General features: G+C 43.3%; 1 protein-coding gene and 1 long non-coding RNA gene across 4 annotated transcripts in view; both read right to left on the bottom strand.

The window, feature by feature from the left end:
- Positions 1-7,961, bottom strand: part of LOC139754908 (uncharacterized) — a 136,548-nt gene extending 128,587 nt beyond the window's left edge. For all 3 annotated transcript variants that reach the window (XR_011713977.1, XR_011713976.1, XR_011713975.1), the window contains exon 1: positions 7,687-7,961. This is a non-coding gene — a long non-coding RNA (uncharacterized lncRNA). The remainder of the gene's footprint in view (positions 1-7,686) is intronic.
- A 1,539-nt stretch (positions 7,962-9,500) lies between these two features.
- The window catches only part of LOC139754907 (uncharacterized), a 33,792-nt gene continuing 22,021 nt past the window's right edge, over positions 9,501-21,271 (bottom strand). Inside the window, 10 exon segments of the mRNA XM_071672734.1 lie at positions 9,501-10,210; positions 10,578-10,695; positions 11,426-11,797; positions 13,192-13,210; positions 13,212-13,300; positions 13,528-13,676; positions 13,953-14,059; positions 15,996-16,081; positions 19,058-19,275; positions 21,006-21,065. Of these exon segments, the coding sequence (XP_071528835.1) occupies positions 10,580-10,695; positions 11,426-11,797; positions 13,192-13,210; positions 13,212-13,300; positions 13,528-13,676; positions 13,953-14,059; positions 15,996-16,081; positions 19,058-19,275; positions 21,006-21,065 (1,216 nt within the window). The 3' untranslated portion in view covers positions 9,501-10,210; positions 10,578-10,579.

Genomic DNA, 21,271 nt, shown 5'->3' with positions numbered 1-21,271 from the left:
AGTGTGCACGTTATGTAATATCTGACAGTGATGGTATGGTTGGAGTGACCAGTCATACCGGATGTTCGTCGTTTTACAAGCTGGGATAGCCATTCTTTTTCTTATGTGATAACCGACTGCAAGGGCAAGTGAATGCACAAATAAAGGCCATCTCTTTTAAGACTATATATATATATATATAAACTTTGGCCGAGAACCCATTTTATCGACCAGCCTTGGGGAGGATGAAGAGCTGGGTTGACTATGGACAGATTGTCGCTACCTAGGAATGGAAACAATACAGGCTCGACCCCAAGCGGCCACAGAAAGAGTTAGTATCAGCAACGCTAATCCATAGAAGACGGAAGTCCATTAGATAAAAGGAAAAAACATAAGGTAGTGTACTCTGTGCATCGTATACAGTCAGCTCATCTAGATTAGATATTCAAAAAATAATGAAAAAAAAAAGAGGAATTGATTATATCTGCTATACCAGATCCCTCCTTAGTAACTCAAGATGTTGCAGAGTTTCCTCGCTACCTTCATCATAGCTTCTATGATGACAAGTTCGCATCGTAGAGACAAGAGAACTTAGAAATTTGCACTATAGTGAGAGAGTTACTTTTTCCCCGTGACTTACGTATCTCACCGCGTCCAAAATAGCATCGGGTTGATGAGAGTGGCGAACCCATTGGTCTTCGATTCTTTTATCCACGTTCGCCTTCCCCGCCTCGGTGACAAAAGCATCAGGGAATGAACCTTCGTGGAAAATCCACCCCTCCACCTTGCTCTTTCTCCTCCTCCACCAGCCTTTAGGAAAGGATAATATACGAGGAGGTGATATCTACGAACACTACTCCCCATTGCCTTCTACAACACACAGGGAGATTTTTTTTTTTTCTACTCCTCCAGCCCCAGGGGGAATGTTGAAATCATTTCAATGGTATCAAGATTTTTGCACCAATGGCGAGCATGCGTGCGCACACACACACACACACACCTGAACAGCCTACCGATAGGAGAGCTTCCTGGATTGAAGAATGTGGAGGGTCTCCAGTTCACTGGGTCTATTATAATTTAGCGGGAGGGATGGGCGGGGGGAACGCAAAGCGTGAAGATGTCCCTAAATGATATTAATTTCTTGGATAAAGAATTCGAGCGTGCACATTTTTAGGGGTTCCATCGGAGTGGAACATCTCAGGTTTCAAATCTAATGCTCAGGAGTGATGTCAACTTCTGCGAATTCAAATCTTTATAGATTCTGTTCATGTCAAAGATAGCCACCAAAGCTAGTGGCTGATATGGAGAGAGTGAGCAAATACACCAGCGAATTACAATGAACTTTAATCGATAAATCTTTTCCTAGGAGATGTTTTTGCACCAATAAACTACATTACTGTTATTGACTGGAGGGAAAAAGTCAAAGAAGACCTTTAGCATTATCTGGGCCAAGGAGCTAATCTTACAAGAAGGCAAAATAATTAGTTTAGGCAGCCAGTCCACAGTAAGACTTGTATCCAACACGCACAAAGCCAAGTAGGCTAAAGTTTTTCGACTTTGACAGTAATTAGATACAGATAAAAAAAAAAAAAACATACTGTATCAAGAAAAAGTCAGACGCGATTAGATTCACGGGGAAAATACAAGAGGAAGATAAATGGATGCGCCTCGAGAAAACAGTTTGGATAATATTCGAAGACAAAAAATTCAGAAATTAATAGTCACAGGAGAGAATGGTACGAGGCACCGATTTCAAGATCATGAAAGGTGCGAAGATATGAAAGATGAACCGAGATTTGAAGAATACAGTCAGATGATATGAACATAGAGAAGGTGACGGGATTCGGGGGTTTTATAATGAAAAAAGGCGAAATTATCTAAAGGTAAAAAAGAAATCAGATGGGTCTTTTCTAGATGCCCTGTAGGCTGTTCAGAAAGATGCCTATGGTACCTACAGCACCTATCAAGAATAGTGAGCACGAAGGAGTAGGAGCGATTTGGGGAGCTGATCAACTAACGCAGGCCAGAGAAGACAAACACAATGGAACACAGACTGAAAAGACAGATACACAAGATTTCAACAGAAGATGGGAATATTAGAGACACGGAGCAACCAATGAAGTTTATGGCCTGGTTGACAAAAAGAATAAAAGGTTTGGAAAAGTGTGGTGCATACAGGAGCAGCGATTCTTAGCTAAAAGAGATATTGCAAAGAAAAGCAGTGAAACTGAAAGACTTCAGTAATGCAGGATGCAGATGGAAAAAGGTTAGCACCAAAATTATGAAAATTGCTGAAGAAGGACGAGAAACTGAAGTAACTGGTGATGTTTGGCTTGAAATATCATACCCTAGATAAGGAAAGGGAAAAGAAAGAATATATGTTCAGTACAACATCACTAGAGGCTACAGACTACCAGACGCTATTCCTATATCAAAAGAAATGAGAAGAATAAGTGGTTGTAATCAAGACTTGCAGATATAACTAGTTACAAGGTGGAATTTAGCGAGGGTTTCATGAAACGTGGAAAACAGAGGGAAAAGAAGACAAATACAAAGGATACAGATAGATGGCAGCAAACGAGACAAGGGGACGGGGACATCCTCTACAGCACTGCATAGGTCGTGGTAATATCAAAGTGATGTATACGAATGTTGGCGAATTTGCTCCTTAAAAAGATATTGCAATTAGAGTCAACCTAAGAGGCAGACTAGTTCAAGATTGGCGAGTATAGGTTCCTTATGGGAGTATCCCGGTGGTACCACGAGAATGGGGCCGTCTTAGGGGCAAGAGCCTGTGCCAAGACTATACAGGCCTGTCGTATTTACCATTGACAACGTCTACGGCCAAGATAGATGCTTTTGTACTCTAGTCGATTCAAAAGCAAAACCGAATTCGCCAGACTCAACATTTTCTGTAATATTGTAATAAATGTTCCTCTGGTTCCCTGTTGACGCCTCGTCCCCCATACAAAAAAAGGATAAACGTTTTCTTTATTTCTTTTTCCAGAACGAGAAATAATTGCTATTTTTTTTTTTGTACATCTAGGCAGATCCTTGCCAGATTTATGGGGCACATATATTGACTCGGCACCATCAAATACCTCTCCATTCTCACCTTTTTCTTCCTCCCCCTTCTCCACAGTCGAGGTTCCCATTCCCACGTTACAAGGCTGGATATTCTTAACATATTTGCAATAAATGTGGATGAGGGAACTAACACTAATACCTCACCACTAGAATAACGCGGGGAGGGGAAGTGGAGGTGAAATGGCAGGGGAGGGGAAGAATGGTGGTAATAAACAGGGAGGGGAAGAGGGAACGTAGTGAGGAGGAATGTTACGGTGGAGGGATGGGCGTAGCGAATGGGATTATGCAGAGGATATGGGGGAGCCGAGAATGATATAGGGGTGGAGTCGGCCTGGGTGAGGAGGGGTAGAGTGGTAGCAGAAGGAGCAGGGGGATGAGAGATAGTAAGAGTGATATATGGGGGGCGTTAAGAGAGGAGGCGATAGAAGCTGTGAAAGGATCTTTGGAAGGAGGCTGTATAGAAAGTAACAAAAGGTGGCAGAGGGGCTAGTGAGTGGGTTTGGGCGTAGTACTCACCGCAGAGATATCCAGACACACGAAGAACGAGTTATGTGAATTACGTGTTGTCATATGTGGATGCCAACTGCCTATATTAGATAGAGGCACAAAGATAAAGCAACCTGGGGTCAAGAGAATGAAATTTTTTGACAGCCACTAAGGCTTGCACACCATGCAGTCCTCACTAACCCTTCCTATTACCCAGGCGGGTAGTACTGGTAACATACCCCTCCTGCTATGTATGTGGTAGAGCAGAGGGTGTCTGGACAGAGGTTGTAAGACAGTGGCAGGAGAGGGGTTAGAGAAGTGGTGGGGTTGTAATACAGGAAAAGGAGTTAAGGGGAAGGTGGTAGAGTAGGGTTGGGAGACGTGGTTTGGGGAGGAAGGGTGGGGAAGTCTATCATTAGATAGAACGGATTTTACCGTCTCCGTAGAATAAAATCAAATGAAGATATATCTCAAATCGCTTTAAAACAATTGATGTGCTTGAAGCACAGTCGGAAGATTAATTTTCCCGAAACACAACATTCAGACGAATACTTCGACCACATTACTGTTATCGCTTAAAATCATAATTGTTAAAAAATATATATATTGCACTAGGATGAACCTTAACAGCTGTGTGTGTGTGTGGACGGATATCTTTTTTAAAGCTACCGTTTCTCTTCTCTAGAACGAGCGGTTGTATTATTCATTACAGTAATTGATGCAAGCTAGATTCGGTCTGGCAAAGGTACAACTTTCATTTGTTTGTGTGCATTTATATATTCTATGGAAAATAACGATGAATAGATTGGAGTTTTTCATTGTTGATCAGTGCAAGTCCTTATCTGAGGATCATATTTAACTGATTTGTATTCTCTACGTAAATATAATGAAATCAATGCCATTAAGTAATGAACATCAACAAAACTAACGATGAAAATGCCTTCATACAATAAAGCCGTCTAGTACTAACACTTTCTTATAGTTATCTACAAATTCATTTTCTTTCATGCCTCCATTCTCTTAAAATACTACGGGGTAGACTTAAATATTCTTTTATTACCTTCATTCAATGATTGATCAACAGATTTACTGACCGACATTTTAGTTGGTCGATTTTTCCCTTAACTTTTAGTACATGATATGATATGAACCGTTTAACATTTATGATATTCTTATTTCCGAGAAAAATAATATCTGTGTAGGGTCTGATCATCTTTGACACCTTAAGGAGTCTAAGATTTCGTGTAGTGTTACATTCCTGTCAGTTGATATGCCTAAGGCCCAACAAATCAACCAACATCTTTATGAAAATTACAGTGATAGTATAAAAATCTTTCTTGCACCAATCTCCCGTAAACACTTAAACCACGTCTCTTCTGTGGAATCTATGAATCATTTTGTTTGGGACGAAGCAATTCATCCCATTCTACACATTTACATCCATCTATAATAACCCACTACAGTTACACACAAGCTGCCCTGGGGTAGTAATGGCACTTCTGAGAACGAGATGTTAACATGGGTGTTCGTGCTTGACACTAGGATTGTCCCATAGCCATCCAGCAGGAATGGGTTACACCATGATCCCGAGCGACAGACACTTGCATCCCAGACCCTTGTGGCTGCTGAAGGTGGGAGAATCTTACATCCACACCACCTACACCCATAGTGATCACGACCATACCCGTGCACTTCCCAGCTCCTCCTGGTTTACAGGAAGCAACTCCCTCTGTTTGCTCGCGTGTCCAGTTGCATCCGACGGAGACAACATGCGACACTCGTCTACATAACAGTATCAGCTACAAGAACTACAGAAGGAAGTCGCAAGGGTGTTCCACCAACACGAGGGAACTTCAGGAGAGCCGCTACCAAGACAGTGGATGCCACTACGTCGAAAACTTACAAACTGATCGTGCACAAGAAAGATTCACACGCTCCTTCTATACCTTCTCCCTTGCCCAAGTACCATAACTATCATCCAACTTACTCGTCTTCCCCAGTGAGGAAACTGCAATGCTGTGTAAATGTAGCTGTCCCCGTAATTTTTGGGGCGTGCGAGTTGGTAATTTCTCTCGAGAAAAAGCAGGTTTTATTTGTGTATTAATCAACCAAGGAGACTACTTGAACCCTTACCATATCCGTTCAATTTTGTGTTTAGTAACTCGCGAGCGTAGCTCAACTGTTAGCAAAATGACTAACAATCAGATGGCGCTACTGTACTTACAGTCTCGAGTTGAAACGTCGCTTCCATCAGGACGAGATTATCTGACCTTTGTATTGTAGGCAAGAAAGGGCATAGAGGCGTAGTATGACCCTTGGGTTCGTACCAGCTAAATTTTCTTTACTCGAAATCTTGGGTTATTTATCGTATGTCTACCGTACGTCAAGCAAAGTATAGCCCAAGTTCCCAATAGTTTTAAGAAGTCTGAAGGTCATGGGATGCAGTCCCATGGTATTAACATCATAAATTTGTATGCACTGGCTGGCAGGAATGTTAAACGTAGCTGACCTACCAGAGTGTATTTACCAAGACCCAACGCTTATGACGGGGGAATCTTAACATTAGACAGACTAAAGGGTAGAGTCAGCTACACCAGTCCAACTGGGCAGCAGTATTTAAAAATAATGAACACGTATAATCTACAGATAGCCAAGGACCTACAGCCAATTCATGTGCATGGCGGGATGCTTGGTTTATGTGTAGGTTTCAGCATCTCATACCACACATTCTTCTATCACTGTTCATGATAAATGTTGACATACGTACATACAAGCCGCTGATATCCGATGCATCGTTCGTGGACATGATTTGCAGAACTGGGGTCTCCAGAGGCTGGCTACCGGGCACGAACGCAGAAGTCTACAAAATATTGTGTAACCTAGTCATAAGCTAACATTACCTAATACAACTTACCTCATTCTTATGTCTACTCCCCTGCAGGGGTGTGTCCAACTTTGCCTTGTCGATTTCATTAACCGCTCCACTTTCTATAAGCGTGTCGAAGTCACGGTTTCACACTAGCACCAAACTAGCACCTTGGGATAGTAGCTATACCTATCGATCACAAAACTTTACTACGAGATGCATAGTTCATAAGTACGTTATAGAGAAACTGTTTATGTCGAAAATAAGGTTTCTCAGAGGCTGATAACTTCAGCAAAAACAATGTACTTGCTCATTTCTTTTCCTAGCACTTTATTGCATTATATATATATATATATATATATATATATATATATATATATATATATATATATATTATCCCTGGGGATAGGGGAGAAAGAATACTTCCCACGTATTCCCTGCGTGTCGTAGAAGGCGACTAAAAGAGAAGGGAGCGGGGGGCTGGAAATCCTCCCCTCTCTTTTTTTTTTTTTCTTTTTTAATTTTCCCAAAGAAGGAACAGAGAAGGGGGCCAGGTGAGGATATTCCCTCAAAGGCCCAGTCCTCTGTTCTTAAAGCTACCTCGCTGTCGCGGGAAATGGCGAATAGTATGAAAAAAAAAATTATTATATATATATATATATATATATATATATATACACACACACGATGGTCGGCAACATCAATTTATCGAATTATGCCAAGTCGACAAATATTCCATAGTTAGCATTAGCGTTTAATCGGTTCAATTAGGGTACAGTCATAACCAGGGCAAACGAGAACCTTGATGAAGTTGACAGGAAAATAGTCTAAAGAAAGTGTAAATATCTTTCAAAATGCACGAGCCTCAATACCATTAATGTTCAAATGCTATAGCCAAAAACGAACTGCTTCGTCTGTGCAAACGAAAATTTAATATGACTATAAATGAAGAGTTAAAAACGTAACAAGCATAATAATGATCAGCCAATTGTCAACGACTATGGAAATACGAATATCTTTATGTACATTAAAGTACTAAAACTAATTGTAATACTTATACACAACGCATTTTGGAAAAGCAAGTATTTGGTGTAGGTAAACATTGTAGAACCCAATCATCGTGAATATTAGTTTCTCGTACGACAGTAAGGAACTGCCAGTTCTACCGTTACTTATACGATAGTCAAAAATATGCGTACTATTAAGCACGTACAAATGCTTCCTTAACACACCCTCTTTAATTATATTGCCCCAGAAATTAGGCTTACCTTAACTGATCATGATCACTGCTTCAAGGTAAAGGGAAGGAAGAAGTGTTGTTAAGTTTATGGCTTTGTCCCAGAGAACTCCGATGCGCGCGGAACTTCAACCTCTAACGCGAGCTTCCACCGATGTTCACTTTGCAAAACGGATACGACAGAGATCTTGGTTTGGTTCAACTACATCATGGAACGTAATCCAGCACCGGTATACCGTCGTCTACCACTTATAAACGCAACTTTTACAGACGACTCTCACACGCTGCAAACGATTGCTTCTGTCACCACAGGTCTCACGACGCCGGTCACAGTGGTGACGGAGGTGTTAAGAAGCTCCGAAATCAACTCGACGCGCCAAAAAATTCATGGTGAAGTTATTTCCTTATGAAATCTAACAAATACTTCGTGGAATACGATTGAATTGGCGTATCATGAGCTCAATGAATAGATAAAAAGGCAGTATTCATCATACCTCACTATGAAGTTCAAATATTTGTAAATTTTGTATATTTTCTCTTTCTTTTGTTTGACAAAATGCGTTTGTTTACGCTGGAGCGCGTGTGGCTAGCAGACGACACTAACTACACTTGGCTGCTCTGTTCATAATGATGAATCCTTATTCTATTCAATTGGCATATCATCCACAGTCAGACTATGTCTCCTAAGATATCAATATCATGTTATATTGCTCACCTGTATTACATTGTAGTGATTCGATACGATTCTTTGTGGGAAGATCACAGACTCATTTGAATGTCAATTCGCAACCACATTAAGTAATCCTAACATAAAGTCATACGCCTGGCATCAGTTTCTGTCTTAATTCTTCAAGTTTGATGGCTCCTCACGCTCATGAGTTAGGTTTTACAATACTGTTATATCTATTTTGTACTGGTAATGTTCTGTGGTAATGAAATATATTTCTTCCCTCTTTAAATGCCAGCCAGTGGTTAAACTCTCTGTCTCTACGCTTGCTGAACTGTGTTGATCAATCTTACTACGGCAACCTGACACAGAAATGTTTTTCGTTTTCTAAAGAACTTTCTTAAATGTCGCATTAATTGTGTGACCCTAGGGTAATAGGAGTTATCATCTCCCAGACATATACAGTTATGAATTTGTGATAATCTGATGCGTTCAGTAAAAGTTTGTCTATGAGATATGGCAACATCTTTGAAACGATATTGTGTGTCCGACTCGCTAATGTGAACAGAAGCTCACTTGCTTTGAAAAATGAAGTGTATGAGTACAGTGAAAGAAGTGATAACGATCAATCCTAGTTAGTTTCTGTCAAGGAAGATACCATAGTTAGTAAAGATACGCTTTGTTTGTCTTGTATAAAGTACCACATCAAGAACACGTCATCCCATCATGTGAATTAACGTACACACACACACACACGCGCGCGCGCGCGCGCGCGCGGCCGCACATGTACAGGGAGGACTTCTGTAATGTAATGTAGCACTTTCAAACGTTATTTGCCTTGTTGCAGGTGCATGTCATGGTCTTACGACACCCAAGACTACGGAAGCACCTGGCATATCCCTGTGAAGCGTGATAGTCTTTCCAGTATCTGTTCCGAAGTGAGGCAAAGTAAAAATACAGACGTGCCACAGTTAGATATAGACATGTATAGTGCACGTGTATTATTTTATCTATTCATTCATCCTATATTGAGTTCTTTAGTCATATACAGTATGTGGGAGAGGTAATCAAATCACCATTTTACATAACTTTTTATTGAAAAAAAAGAAATATCTAAAGCGAATTAGAAAGTTTTTGATCAATGACAAAAGCTAAGTAGACCTAGATCCGGACAGCCACAGATCTTAATGAAAACTTAGACATGAGAAACAAAGTTACTGCCGCTGAGGAGATGCCACAGTCATCGTATGATGGGGAGGGCTGCATCCTAAGCCGAGCGTAGAAAGGTCTGCATGTGTGAGTTTGAGTCAGTGTCTCCTAAACCCGTCGTTTACCTCCTTCAGGCACACAAGAGAAGCCGTGAGGTCCTGTGTATGAGGCTATGTGTCATGAGGTATCTGATGAACGCATGCCTGAAGTAGGGAAGGGTCTCAAGGAGGAGTCCTGGCTCAAGAGAGCTCGTCAGTTGAGAGTGACGGTTCTTTGGTATCCTAGCCAGAGATCGGTCCATACTGCTTCAATCGTCCTCGCGCTCGGGCGGTAACGGAGTGTTGTCCTCGGGTTCTCGATCTCTTCTGGTCTCTCCTCCCTATGAGCTATATACTCTGTCGCTCCTCGTTCAGAACAAAGCGCTTCTAGAAACTCGTGAAGTCACAGTGTTTTTCGTATTAGGGTAATCAGCCGTGATAACCTCAAGGTTAAGGCCTAGCACTGCATTACCAGGGTGAGTCTCAGGTACGCTGAGGAACCATGAGACGAACAGCAGCAGTGTTACTGTGGTTACTGTCGCTTATGGTCTTACTGTTACCACTAACCTTCATGTTACTGCTGTTGTTCATCTCGCCGAAGTTGTTACCAACGTTACCGGCGCCACGATAGTCTTCCATTTCTGTGGAGAGACAACGTCAGCATCAGGATGTAAAGGAAGTTAAGCAGCAATAGATGCCTTGGTAATAGTGATATACTTGAATTTTCGTAATTTTAATCATCAGCAAATATTGTTTTATTTTCTTTAAGTCTAAAGTAGACGCATAGCCTAGATCTATCCATCAATGTCTGGTTTTTTATATAGTTGGAGCATCACTTGAATTACGCTAGCCTGTAAATCACCCAAGTTGAAACATAGTTTCTCAATGAGGTGAGCAAAAATACAACAAAACCAAGACTGGGCCAACCAGACACAGTACTTACTCCTGCAACACACTCGTGGAGCTACAGAGGCAACACAAGGAACCAAAAGTAACATCAATACTCACAGTTACTTACTGAGGAGTCCTCCGGTGCCATAGCCATAGGCTGGGTACGTGGACGGGTACTGGGTGTACGGCGAGGTGTACGTGTAACAGTCTGTCATCGACGCTATGCTGGCCGTACCTGTAAACAGAATACATGTTCAGAAAGACACGTTTTTGCAGGGGAGGAGCTGGGATGGAAGGGATGGTGGTAACATTAATTAGCTCGGACGAAAGAGAAGGGAAAGTCAATGACGTTCTATTAGAAAATGATTACAACGAAAGTGCAGATAGATAGATAGATTCCTGGGTATATTTCAGTTCATGCGCCTTGACAAGACTAGTAGATGTTCATCCATAAGTCAATTTTTGAGTGACAAGTTAGGCCTGATACATACTCGAACGTCATTCACCGGGACGTAAGAGAAGTTCACATCAAAAGCAATTATCATTACTTACTTACAGCATAGGGGGAGTGTTACCTATCTTACCTGAGAGAAACAGACTTGAAGAATTATCTTCTCAACTCGCTATGTTTCTCTTTTAAAACAAATCTAAATGGCTCTTGATAAAACATTCGAATTCAAGTGCAAGCAAAATGATAAATGATTCATCTGATTTGGAAACATGGAAAATTTCAGGTACGATAAGAGAACGTCCCTTACCTCTACAAGCAAGAAGTGTCTGTAAAGGACTCTGTATTATAACCACAGTTGGATATGGCTGTCGAAAGAGCTTGATGCTTGAGGACGCGAGGGACAACGGACATGTGACATAGCACTTAGTGCACCAGGTATGATCATGCAAAGATACAAGCCAGCATCTGGTGCAGATATGTAGCTGGGACGTGTGGATAAAGAATGGTAACTTACCTGAGTATTGTGTGATGGGCGGGAAAGCAGTGTAGATTGGATCAGGAGGTGTGGCTGCTAGATGAGCGTACACAGGCACACGAGGGTGGGTTGTAGGGTGCGCATGTGTAGCTACGTAGTCGTGGTGGGTAGCAGCGTGGGCGTGTGAGGCGGGCTGTAGGATTGTAAGGACGGCGGTGCACGGGGTGTCAGCCTTGAGAGGTGACGAACAAGGCGCCACCTCAAGGTTGTCGATGGGTCTCACGCTCTGGCTGGTGCAGCTGGCAGGCGACGCCGACGTCTGCTCTGGGTAGTGGAGGCTGGCCAGGGTGGTGCTGTAGCTAGCACTGGAGGTAGACTGAGGGGTGCTGAGGGGCCTGTACACAGTGTGTCCTGACGTGCAAACAACCCAGAATCATCATCCACTATTAACGCTGATGCTTAGCATGGAGTATCCAAAAGACATGACACAGAACACAAGAATCTTAGCTTAGATCACAAGACAACTCTGAGAATACTGAAAACATTTATTGCCTGACAGATCATTACTTCTGTTGAAAGGAACCAAAAGAATCTTGGCTCATAGAGCAGATGAATGACATGGGTTTAGAGTAATGTAAACTTCATCCTCACAGGAAGGATGATGGTAAGCACTACAGCACATTTGGCTTAGCTACAGGATGTGCCTTTGAAAACTAATGTGAATAACTAGCAAAGTTGTAGCCGAGGTTGTGACAACAGGGAATAAATCATCTAATGGAAGCCATGCCGGTAAAGTACATCTTGTGAGTCAAGCAACATGGCCATCACAATTAAGGTAGCCTGGGTTGAGATAAACTATGGAACGCGCTAGATGGCTGGGTCCTCTTGATAGGATTTTAAGATGTTAAGACGTTTAAAGACGTTTAAAGACGACATGAATGTACACAAGCATATTTGCCTCGTCAAAATCAGTGATGGATGAGCCAACGCAACACATTCTTCCCAACATAAAACGAAAGCAATGAATATATTGCTGAATTATTAGCACCAGTGTTGCGTCGTGCCAGCACAGACATGCATGTCGTATTTTCGTGTGGTGCCACCTTTCATAAGCACCTGCTGTGGGACACAAAGACTGGGGCATGTTGGAGGAAGGTGGTTCGTGCTCTCCAGGAGGAAGAAACTGGTCTGATTTTGATATTAGCCACCGAGTGAAGTGTGAAGCAAATCGTTCGTGTGGCAGAAGCTGATGACGGCTAATATCAATGAGGCTAATGGTTCACATAAATGCGCAAGAAATTCAGAGGGAGAAGATCAATTCTCTAACGACAGTGATAGCGGGGTTGGAGTGGAGATGACATTAATCAGTGACTGATCCCGGATGAGAACCAACGAAGGTAAGACGAATGAAGTGTTTCTGAACAGTATGCAAGATACCATTGCGTCAAGTGACTTAATACATTAGTGGTATGGACTTCTTCTCAATCAAAGAATAACATTCTTCTCATATCACTTATGCCAAACGGACAAAAACATTTGTTTATCCTATTACATTGGTCCGGTAGTCTATACAAGACAATATTCGCAGTTTCAAGCTCAACGTTCAAAATACACCGATAATCTGCGAGAACATAGGCTGATGACATCGTCACAAACACGCTGGAGGAACATCGCCGAATCGTAAGTTACTACGAGTGGTTCCCTCGAGTGCGATGATGGTGTTGGCTTTAGGTTTTGCTGTCAGAGGTAAATCGTGAGGTAACTCCTGTAGCAGTGACGGTGGTACGTGTGGCGGCCTTACTTACCTTGGTGGTACGGAGAGGACAGTGGAGTCTAGGACTGAAGGTGCCTCTAAGACTGGCTTCACGTCTTGCGTAGTGATAGGCGTGAGAGGCGTCTGTCCGCCTGCACTACCTGTAGAGGGCCAGCCAGAAGTAGTAAATTTTACGGTTTTGTCTATTTCATGATGTCTTGCATTCGTATTTCAACTTCTTTCTAAAATTTCTCTTTACCCAAGACTTTTTGGACCTACGAACCCTTCGCATCCGTCACCAAGAAAGTATGAACAGAGTGGCCGGTCCTTTGATGGGACAACCGAACTCTGGAGACGTCAAGAGGGGCGCCTGTGTGATGTGACTTACCGAGGGAGGTGGGGAGGGATGGTGAGTAGACGTGGCTGTTGTTGTTGGACTGCGTCACTGACATGGTCTCGTAGAGGGAGTCTGAGGGGATGGAGGCGGTCGACACTGACGGGTAGCTGGTCGGGTGATCCACGAACGACTGGACGCTACTGAAACACCCAGGTAGGTGACAGATGAGGGTTAAGTTGAAATATCAAGAGATGGTCACCTGAGATTTCAAATGTTTCATACTAATTCCCATACAAAGACATGGAGATAGTTCCTGGTATTTCAACAACAGATGAAGAAGAAGAACAACAACAACAACAATAACAACGACAAGAACAAGAGCAAGAGCAAGAACAAGAACAAGTGTAACTATATAAGTCAGTAAGACATCAGTGAGGTTATGATAAATGCGAGTTCTTGGTGGAAAACTGGCTTACCTGTAGGGAGATAAGGCGTCGCCAGGGATTCCGCCTTCAGGCTCGTGTAGGAAGGTCTTGGAGTCGTTTTCAGTCTTGAGTGTCGACCACTGCCTCGACCACAGAATCTGGGAAGAACAAGGTCGCTTACTGTGTTGCTTTATATGATTCAGCTTAAAAGAAAAAAAATTAGTCAGCAGAAACAGTCAGTGTAGCACGTCGAAGCTATTGGGACATTCTGAGATAGAATACAGATCCTTTCACGAGAAGGAAAAATCCCTTCCATGATTCATGGAAAGAGCCTTCAGAGCAATTGACCATAGGTACGACTAATGAAGTCTTGGAAGTACAGTTCACGATTTCCGTTATGACTCAAAATACCGAATTATTGCAGACAGCAACTGACCATTCAGTCCTCTTGAGGCTGTTTGGGTCAGTCATGTTAGACCATTCGTAACCTATGGCAATGAACTGATGATAATACAGTGGTTGGATTGTCAACATTCCTCGTCTTCTCCTTTCCTGTTAGTTTTATTAGGTCAAGAAATGTATTACTTAGTAGTGATCCGAACGTGTGAACGATTAGATAATATACAAGATGAATTTTCGCAATAAGTATGTGTGGTCGACGGTCCACCGACAGACTACACCATGCCAGTTCCTACAGCAGCTGGTGTTAGTTCGCTCTCGATAGGAGGACATGAATCTCGACATCAAAGGAAACCATTTATAATCAGTCAAATAAACATTAGAAGATCTGTAAGTAATGTTTGATATACGCGAATCTTTCCTTCACTGAACCAACTTTACTAAGGTTTTCGACCTAGTAACCAAAAAGCGGAAACTGTGGCTTAGTATTGAATTCTCTTTGAGCTTTCGAAGTATCATTATTCACTCTTTAATTCTAATTCATTACAACCTACTCGATGTAATGAACGTCATCCTTTATGATATGAAAAAGACAAATTCTTAAGTTGAAACGCCAGCTGATTGAAGGATAGTGATCTGGAGAGATGAACCAGCGGCATATACTGCCTGAGTGAGAGGCAGGAGGAGTTGTGATCATGGTGTGTTGACGGGCTTGGGACGGAGTGAGGTGTTGGTACTGGTTGATGGCACTGGCCATAACTAGTGGCGGGAGAGGTACGTACTCTCCAGGGGTTATAGCGGCTGTCACACTGGGGAATCCTTTGTCATCTCCACCACCATACGGGATCCTCCTCCACTATACGGGATTCTCCTTCATCACCACCACAACTGCGTGGGATCCTCCTACATCACCACCCCCACTACCATTATCCGGGGATCATCAACTCCCACCATCACCACCATTATCCCCGCCACCACCATTCTACGGGATGCTCCACCATCATCAGTGTTCGGGACCCTCCTCCACCACTAACGTCACCTGATCACCTATCACCAACACTGTATGCTCTCCTCCAACTCCACCATCAAGACCGATCCCCTGTCACCAGCGCTGTATTCTCTCCTTCAACACCACCATCAAGACCGATCCCCTGTCACCAACACTGTATTCTCTCCTCCAACAACACCGTTACAACCATAAACCAGAACCACCAGCAGCGTAACAAGACGCAGCGATCCCGGACCAACCAAATGCGATTGTATCTGGAGGCCAGAGAAAAAAAGAACGAAGACTCGAACTCCCACATAAAATCAGGTGCTTCATAAGACTAGGACAGACACGGTGCCTCGTGTGATGCTCCCTCAGCAGCAAGCTACTGTCGCCTCAGTCTTCTTTCATCATATAAAACCGTGTTATGTTGGTATGACTGCTGGTAATTGTGCAAGTATTGCCAATACCAGTTTTAACACTAGAGCCATTGCTACTACTATTACTACTACTACTACTTCTACTACTACTACTACTACTACTACTACTACTACTTCTACTACTACTCCAACTACTTCTTCTACTCCCACTACCACTGCTATTACTACTAGTACTACTACTACTACTACTACTAATCCATCTACGATACAGCTGTTGACATCATTAAAGGAAATATACAACTCCACACTGATAGGTAGTGTACTCACACTGGTATAAAGAGGGTCAGAGTTGTACTGGGTTCTCTGGCGCTTGAGGTCGTCCTCCTGGTGGCTGGTCATGTCTCGGTGTTCATCTGGAACCACAAGAAACTGTGTCACTCTTGAGAAGCAGACAGAGAACAGAGATGGTGTTATTACACAGCAGCAGACCTCGAGGTCAGTGACGATATGACTGGCCATAGGAAATATAGGATAGAGATGATAACATATAACTGGACAGCTGACTGAGAGTACAATGATGAGGTTGTGACTGGGGAGTAGATTCAGGGAGTATAGTGATGATGTAATAACTGGGCAGTAGACTTAGATAGTGATGACATCATGACTGGGCAGTAGACTTAGATAGTGATGACATCATGAGTGGGCAGTAGACTTAGATAGTGATGACATCATGAGTGGGCAGTAGACTTACATAGTGATGACATCATGAGTGAGCAGTAGACTTAGATAGTGATGACATCATGAGTGGGCAGTAGACTCAAATAGTGATGACATCATGACTGGGCAGTAGACTTAAATAGTGATGACATCATGAGTGGGCAGTAGACTCAAATAGTGATGACATCATGACTGGGCAGTAGACTTAGATAGTGATGACATCATGACTGGGCAGTAGACTTAAATAGTGATGACATCATGACTGGGCAGTAGACTTAGATAGTGATGACATCATGACTGGGCAGTAGACTTAAATAGTGATGACATCATGAGTGGGCAGTAGACTTAGATAGTGATGACATCATGACTGGGCAGTAGACTTAAATAGTGATGACATCATGAGTGGTCAGTAGACTTAAATAGTGATGACATCATGACTGGGCAGTAGACTTAGATAGTGATGATATCATGACTGGGCAGTAGACTTAGATAGTGATGATATCATGACTGGGCAGTAGACTTAAATAGTGATGACATCATGACTGAGCAGTAGACTTAAAGGAAAATATTTAATTACTCGGTATGAGACTCACTTGCAGAAAAGGGAAAATTACATTACTGAAAAGCAGACCTAAAATTAGAGATCATGTTAATACTAGACAACAGAATTAGCTCACACTAATGGCAGTATATCCGGGCAACAGATTTCTAGCATACTGACGGTGTATTGACTTAGAAGCAGACCTAGGAGATAGTGGCAGTGTTATGATTGGGCAACAGAGTTAATGTTATGGTGACATTCTATGACTGACTGGCATATATCTAGGGTACAGCAATGCCACAGAGCTGGGCGGGAGACTCTAGTGACGTCTTATGTCTAGATAAAACTACTGTGTGATGAAAACTATGACTGAGTAGTTGAGGTGAACGATCGAATTACATACGTTTAGGTCTGTTCAGTATATCGCATTAAGTGCATGGCAGGGTAGTGATTGGCACGGCAGAGTCATGCGCAAAGCACCAGACTGGGCAGAAACAATGGGGCTGACTGTAGGGAGAGATGATTACTATCTGTCTGGGCGAAGATGGGCGTGTTTGAGGTTATAGAAGTTACAGCACATGAACATAGCTAGGATATGTCTGTTTCAATATCAAGTCCTAATCAGCTCTAGGTTTAAAGACGTAGTTGTAAGGAGACGAGATGTAGATTAAGTAAGAGAGTATAGAATGGGTGTGAGGAGAAATGATGGATGAACAATGATTTTTTATAAGCATGTAAGTAAACTCGGTTATTTGCTGAAGAAAGCTTATCTCTGATGAGGAAAGGGGAAAAAGTTTGGGAGACGGGACAGAACCCGGAAGAACATCGATCTTGAAATGGGAACAAGAAGAGGACAACCCAACAAGAACTACGAGAATAGGGAATTCTAAATATAAGGGAAAAGGTTTAAGAAGGAAAACCACATAAGATAACTCGGAGATGTGACCTCGGTGCCACAAGCTATCATGAGCTTACACGATATCAGGAGGTTACGCAAAGATATCAGAAGGTTACGCAAAGATATCAGAAGGTTACGTAAGATATCAGAAGGTTACGCAAAGATATCAGAAGGTTACGCAAGATATTAGAAGGTTACACAAAATACCAGAAGGTTACGCAAGATATCAGAAGGTTACACAAGATACCAGAAGGTTACGCAAGATATCAGAAGGTTACACAAGATACCAGAAGGTTACGCAAGATATCAGAAGGTTACGCAAGATATCAGAAGGTCACGCCTTGGAAAAGGATATCTCCAGCGGAGCATCTCTTGCGGAAGCCATCCTGATGACCAAAGAGAAGACTTTGAGCTACAGAATGCTTGAGAATATAGGGGTTATATTTCAAGGACTCATGAAGCGGTAGAAGTTCTAGCGACAGGACAATAACTGGTAGGATCAGAACGCTCTTCCTTCTCCTCAAGTTTCGAAGATAAGTGAAAACTTTTGCTCTGAAGCACTAGGAGGGATTCCATCCAGTCCATTAGCGTTGTTAGTGCTGAAAAAGAAAAGTATTTTATGGACTTTACGTCAGAAGAGTAGAAAGGAGCTAATTGCCAGTTAGAGGAGCATCACTAAGAAAGGAATTGCAAAAGTCATCTAAGAAGGAGTTTTAGCGAAAGACAGAAAAGGCTTCCGTTCTCATCAGATGCAGGAAAGCCTCTAGTATAACCGGAACAGAGAAGTTGAGGAATCGTGGAACGGCAGATGTTGTTCAGGACATATTTGGCCAAAGACCAAGAAAACCTATATGTCAAGAAGAGATTGACGTGCTTCATTCACACAAAGGAGAGCCTTGCCTCACAAATATCATATGGATAATCATTTCAGGCCGAGAGATAAGATGACTGGGAGTCAGAGGAGAGGAGAATCTTTCCAGGTTAGATTACTTAGGGTCTCTTGCCCGAATGGTCTCAGAACGAATGTTTGAGTAATAAATTACATGAAGAGCCTTATGGTAAGAGAACATACATGCCTCAAATCCCCCAGGTTAGTCTTTATCATGTACTCAGCATAGACAGAAGCATTGTTCGACGAGAGCCAGTGGTGTTCTCAAGGAAAGTATTTATCAAAAAAAAAAAATCATTATTCTTTACCAGATCAAAATCAAACCAGAATTTGGATGCACTTACTGAAATCCTCTCTCTTCCTTTTTTGGATGTTTCCATTAGGATCTGCGAGGGGAGGAAGGCCGAGGATGCCGTTGATGGAGTAGGATCCGGGGCGCTGGAGGACGGTCTCGTGGGGCGCGGGAGGGACGTGGGTGATGACAGAGGTGGCCTGCGACACTGGTGAGGGCGTCCCCGGCAGCCCATGCTTGACCTTCTCCGCCGCCTTGTTGCGCACTATTCTGTGGGCACGTGAGGGCGGTGGTGGTGAGGGAGGCATGTGAGGGCGGTGGTGGTGAGGGAGGCACGTGAGGGCGGTGAAGGTGAGGGAGGCACGTGAGGGCGGTGGTGGTGAGGGAGGCACGTGAGGGCAGTGGTGGTGAGGGAAGCACGTGAGGGCGGTGGTGGTGAGGGAAGCACGTGAGGGCGGTGGTGGTGAGGGAGGCACATGAGGGCGGTAGTGGTGAGGGAGGCACGTGAGGGCGGTGGTGGTGAGGGAGGCACGTGAGGGCGGTGGTGGTGAGGGAGGCACGTGAGGGAAGTGGTGGTGAGGGAGGCACGTGAGGGCGGTGGTGGTGAGGGAGGTACGTGAGGGCGGTGGTGGTGAGGGAGGTACGTGAGGGCGGTGGTGGTGAGGGAGGTACGTGAGGGCGGTGGTGGTGAGGGAGGCACTTGAGGGCGGTGGTGATGAGGGAGGTACATCAGAGCGATGGTGGTCGGGGACATATCAGGATGGTAGTGTTGAGGAGACACGTAAACGCGATGGTCGTGAGGGGAGGAGGCCACATCAGAGCGGTGGCGGTGGTGAGGGGAGCACATCAGGGCAGCAGTAGTCACAAGGGCACATGAGGGAAAATGAAACACGATAAGTTCCAAAGTGCACTTTCGTGTAATAATCACATCATCAGAGAGAAATATAACAGTCAGTTGATATACAAACGAAGAGACGAAGCTAGGACGCCATTTGGTAAACGTGCCAGGTCATAGTTATTGGGTAAGACATGAGAAGGTAGAGACTTCTAAGCTTTCCACGTGTAGAGAAAGAAACAGGTATCAAAACGGCTGTTGGAGATGAAGAAAAGAGGTGTCAACTTCTGTCACTACCTGCATCATAAATTTGTAATATCATTCTGAAATGCCTCATTTTTGTTGATCCGAATTAGTCATTGGTTCATTACATGTGTCTGTCTGACATAACCTAAGGGAACTATGCTTCAGCCAGGTAAACTATGGCAACCTCCAGAAATTTCTGGTGGGTAAGGTTTCTTAGGTTACCTTCGCCTGTATCTCTAACACACAAGTCACTGACAGCCTATGATACTCCCACACATCGAGAACTGACCACCCACCTCTACATGGACGCTACACCCAATTCTACAAGGACGTTATGGTCATCCTGCAAAACAGAAGTTTCTTACATGTCCTGGTGAGTAAATTATTTCCTATGGATGCGTGTCTTGGTCTTTATTCTTTTCTTAAAGGCATATTCAATGAAGATATCATCACAGAATCTTCTCATTAACAGTTTTACTTGCATGAAAATGATATAACTCCATGAAAAGCTAATAAGTTTGAAGACGAAGGCAGAGTGTAACATAATGCGGTTCATCATGTTCGTTATCTTAGAACTAAACACAAATATGTTCTAATGTCCACATGTTTTATCTTCACCTTTGGAAAAAAAGATTTACGTTCAGACACAGCTGCATATTATTGGTCTACCTTATGTTTACCCGGGAACAATGCCAGTCATAAGGACTATCAGGCTGTGAGATCAGCGTCTCCAGAGGGTCACATTCACGCAGGAGATACACAGTGACGCTGTCTACTTGGGGTAACGTGCGAAGGAGGAAGAGGCTGGTTACAGAGCAAAAAAGGAGTCTATTGCTGAGTGCAAAGTATACCATATAGGTTACGATAGGCAGGTGGACAGGCTTGGCATTGCAGGTTCCTGATCTACTACCATCGTTACCTGTTGTTGGAGGACACGGAGGGTACGTTCTCCTGGGTACAAACATTCTCCACAAGCAGCCTGTCCCGGATCTCCCAGGCGAACATGGTCGGGTTCTACCTTTAATATCTGACAATCGTGTCTATACGAGGGGAGTCGCTACTTTGGGTTTTGTAGATGCCGGTCGCGTAAAATCTACCAGAGAGCAACCGGATGGAGTTAGGTCAACCTTTACCCACCTGTTGATACTGGAGACAGATGGAACGCCATCGTGGTCACACACACCA

Source organism: Panulirus ornatus, chromosome 18 (assembly GCF_036320965.1).
Source record: "Panulirus ornatus isolate Po-2019 chromosome 18, ASM3632096v1, whole genome shotgun sequence".
Classification (NCBI taxonomy): domain Eukaryota; kingdom Metazoa; phylum Arthropoda; class Malacostraca; order Decapoda; family Palinuridae; genus Panulirus; species Panulirus ornatus.
Note: the sequence above shows the minus strand (reverse complement) of the source record. Positions and strands in the feature narration are given on the sequence as shown.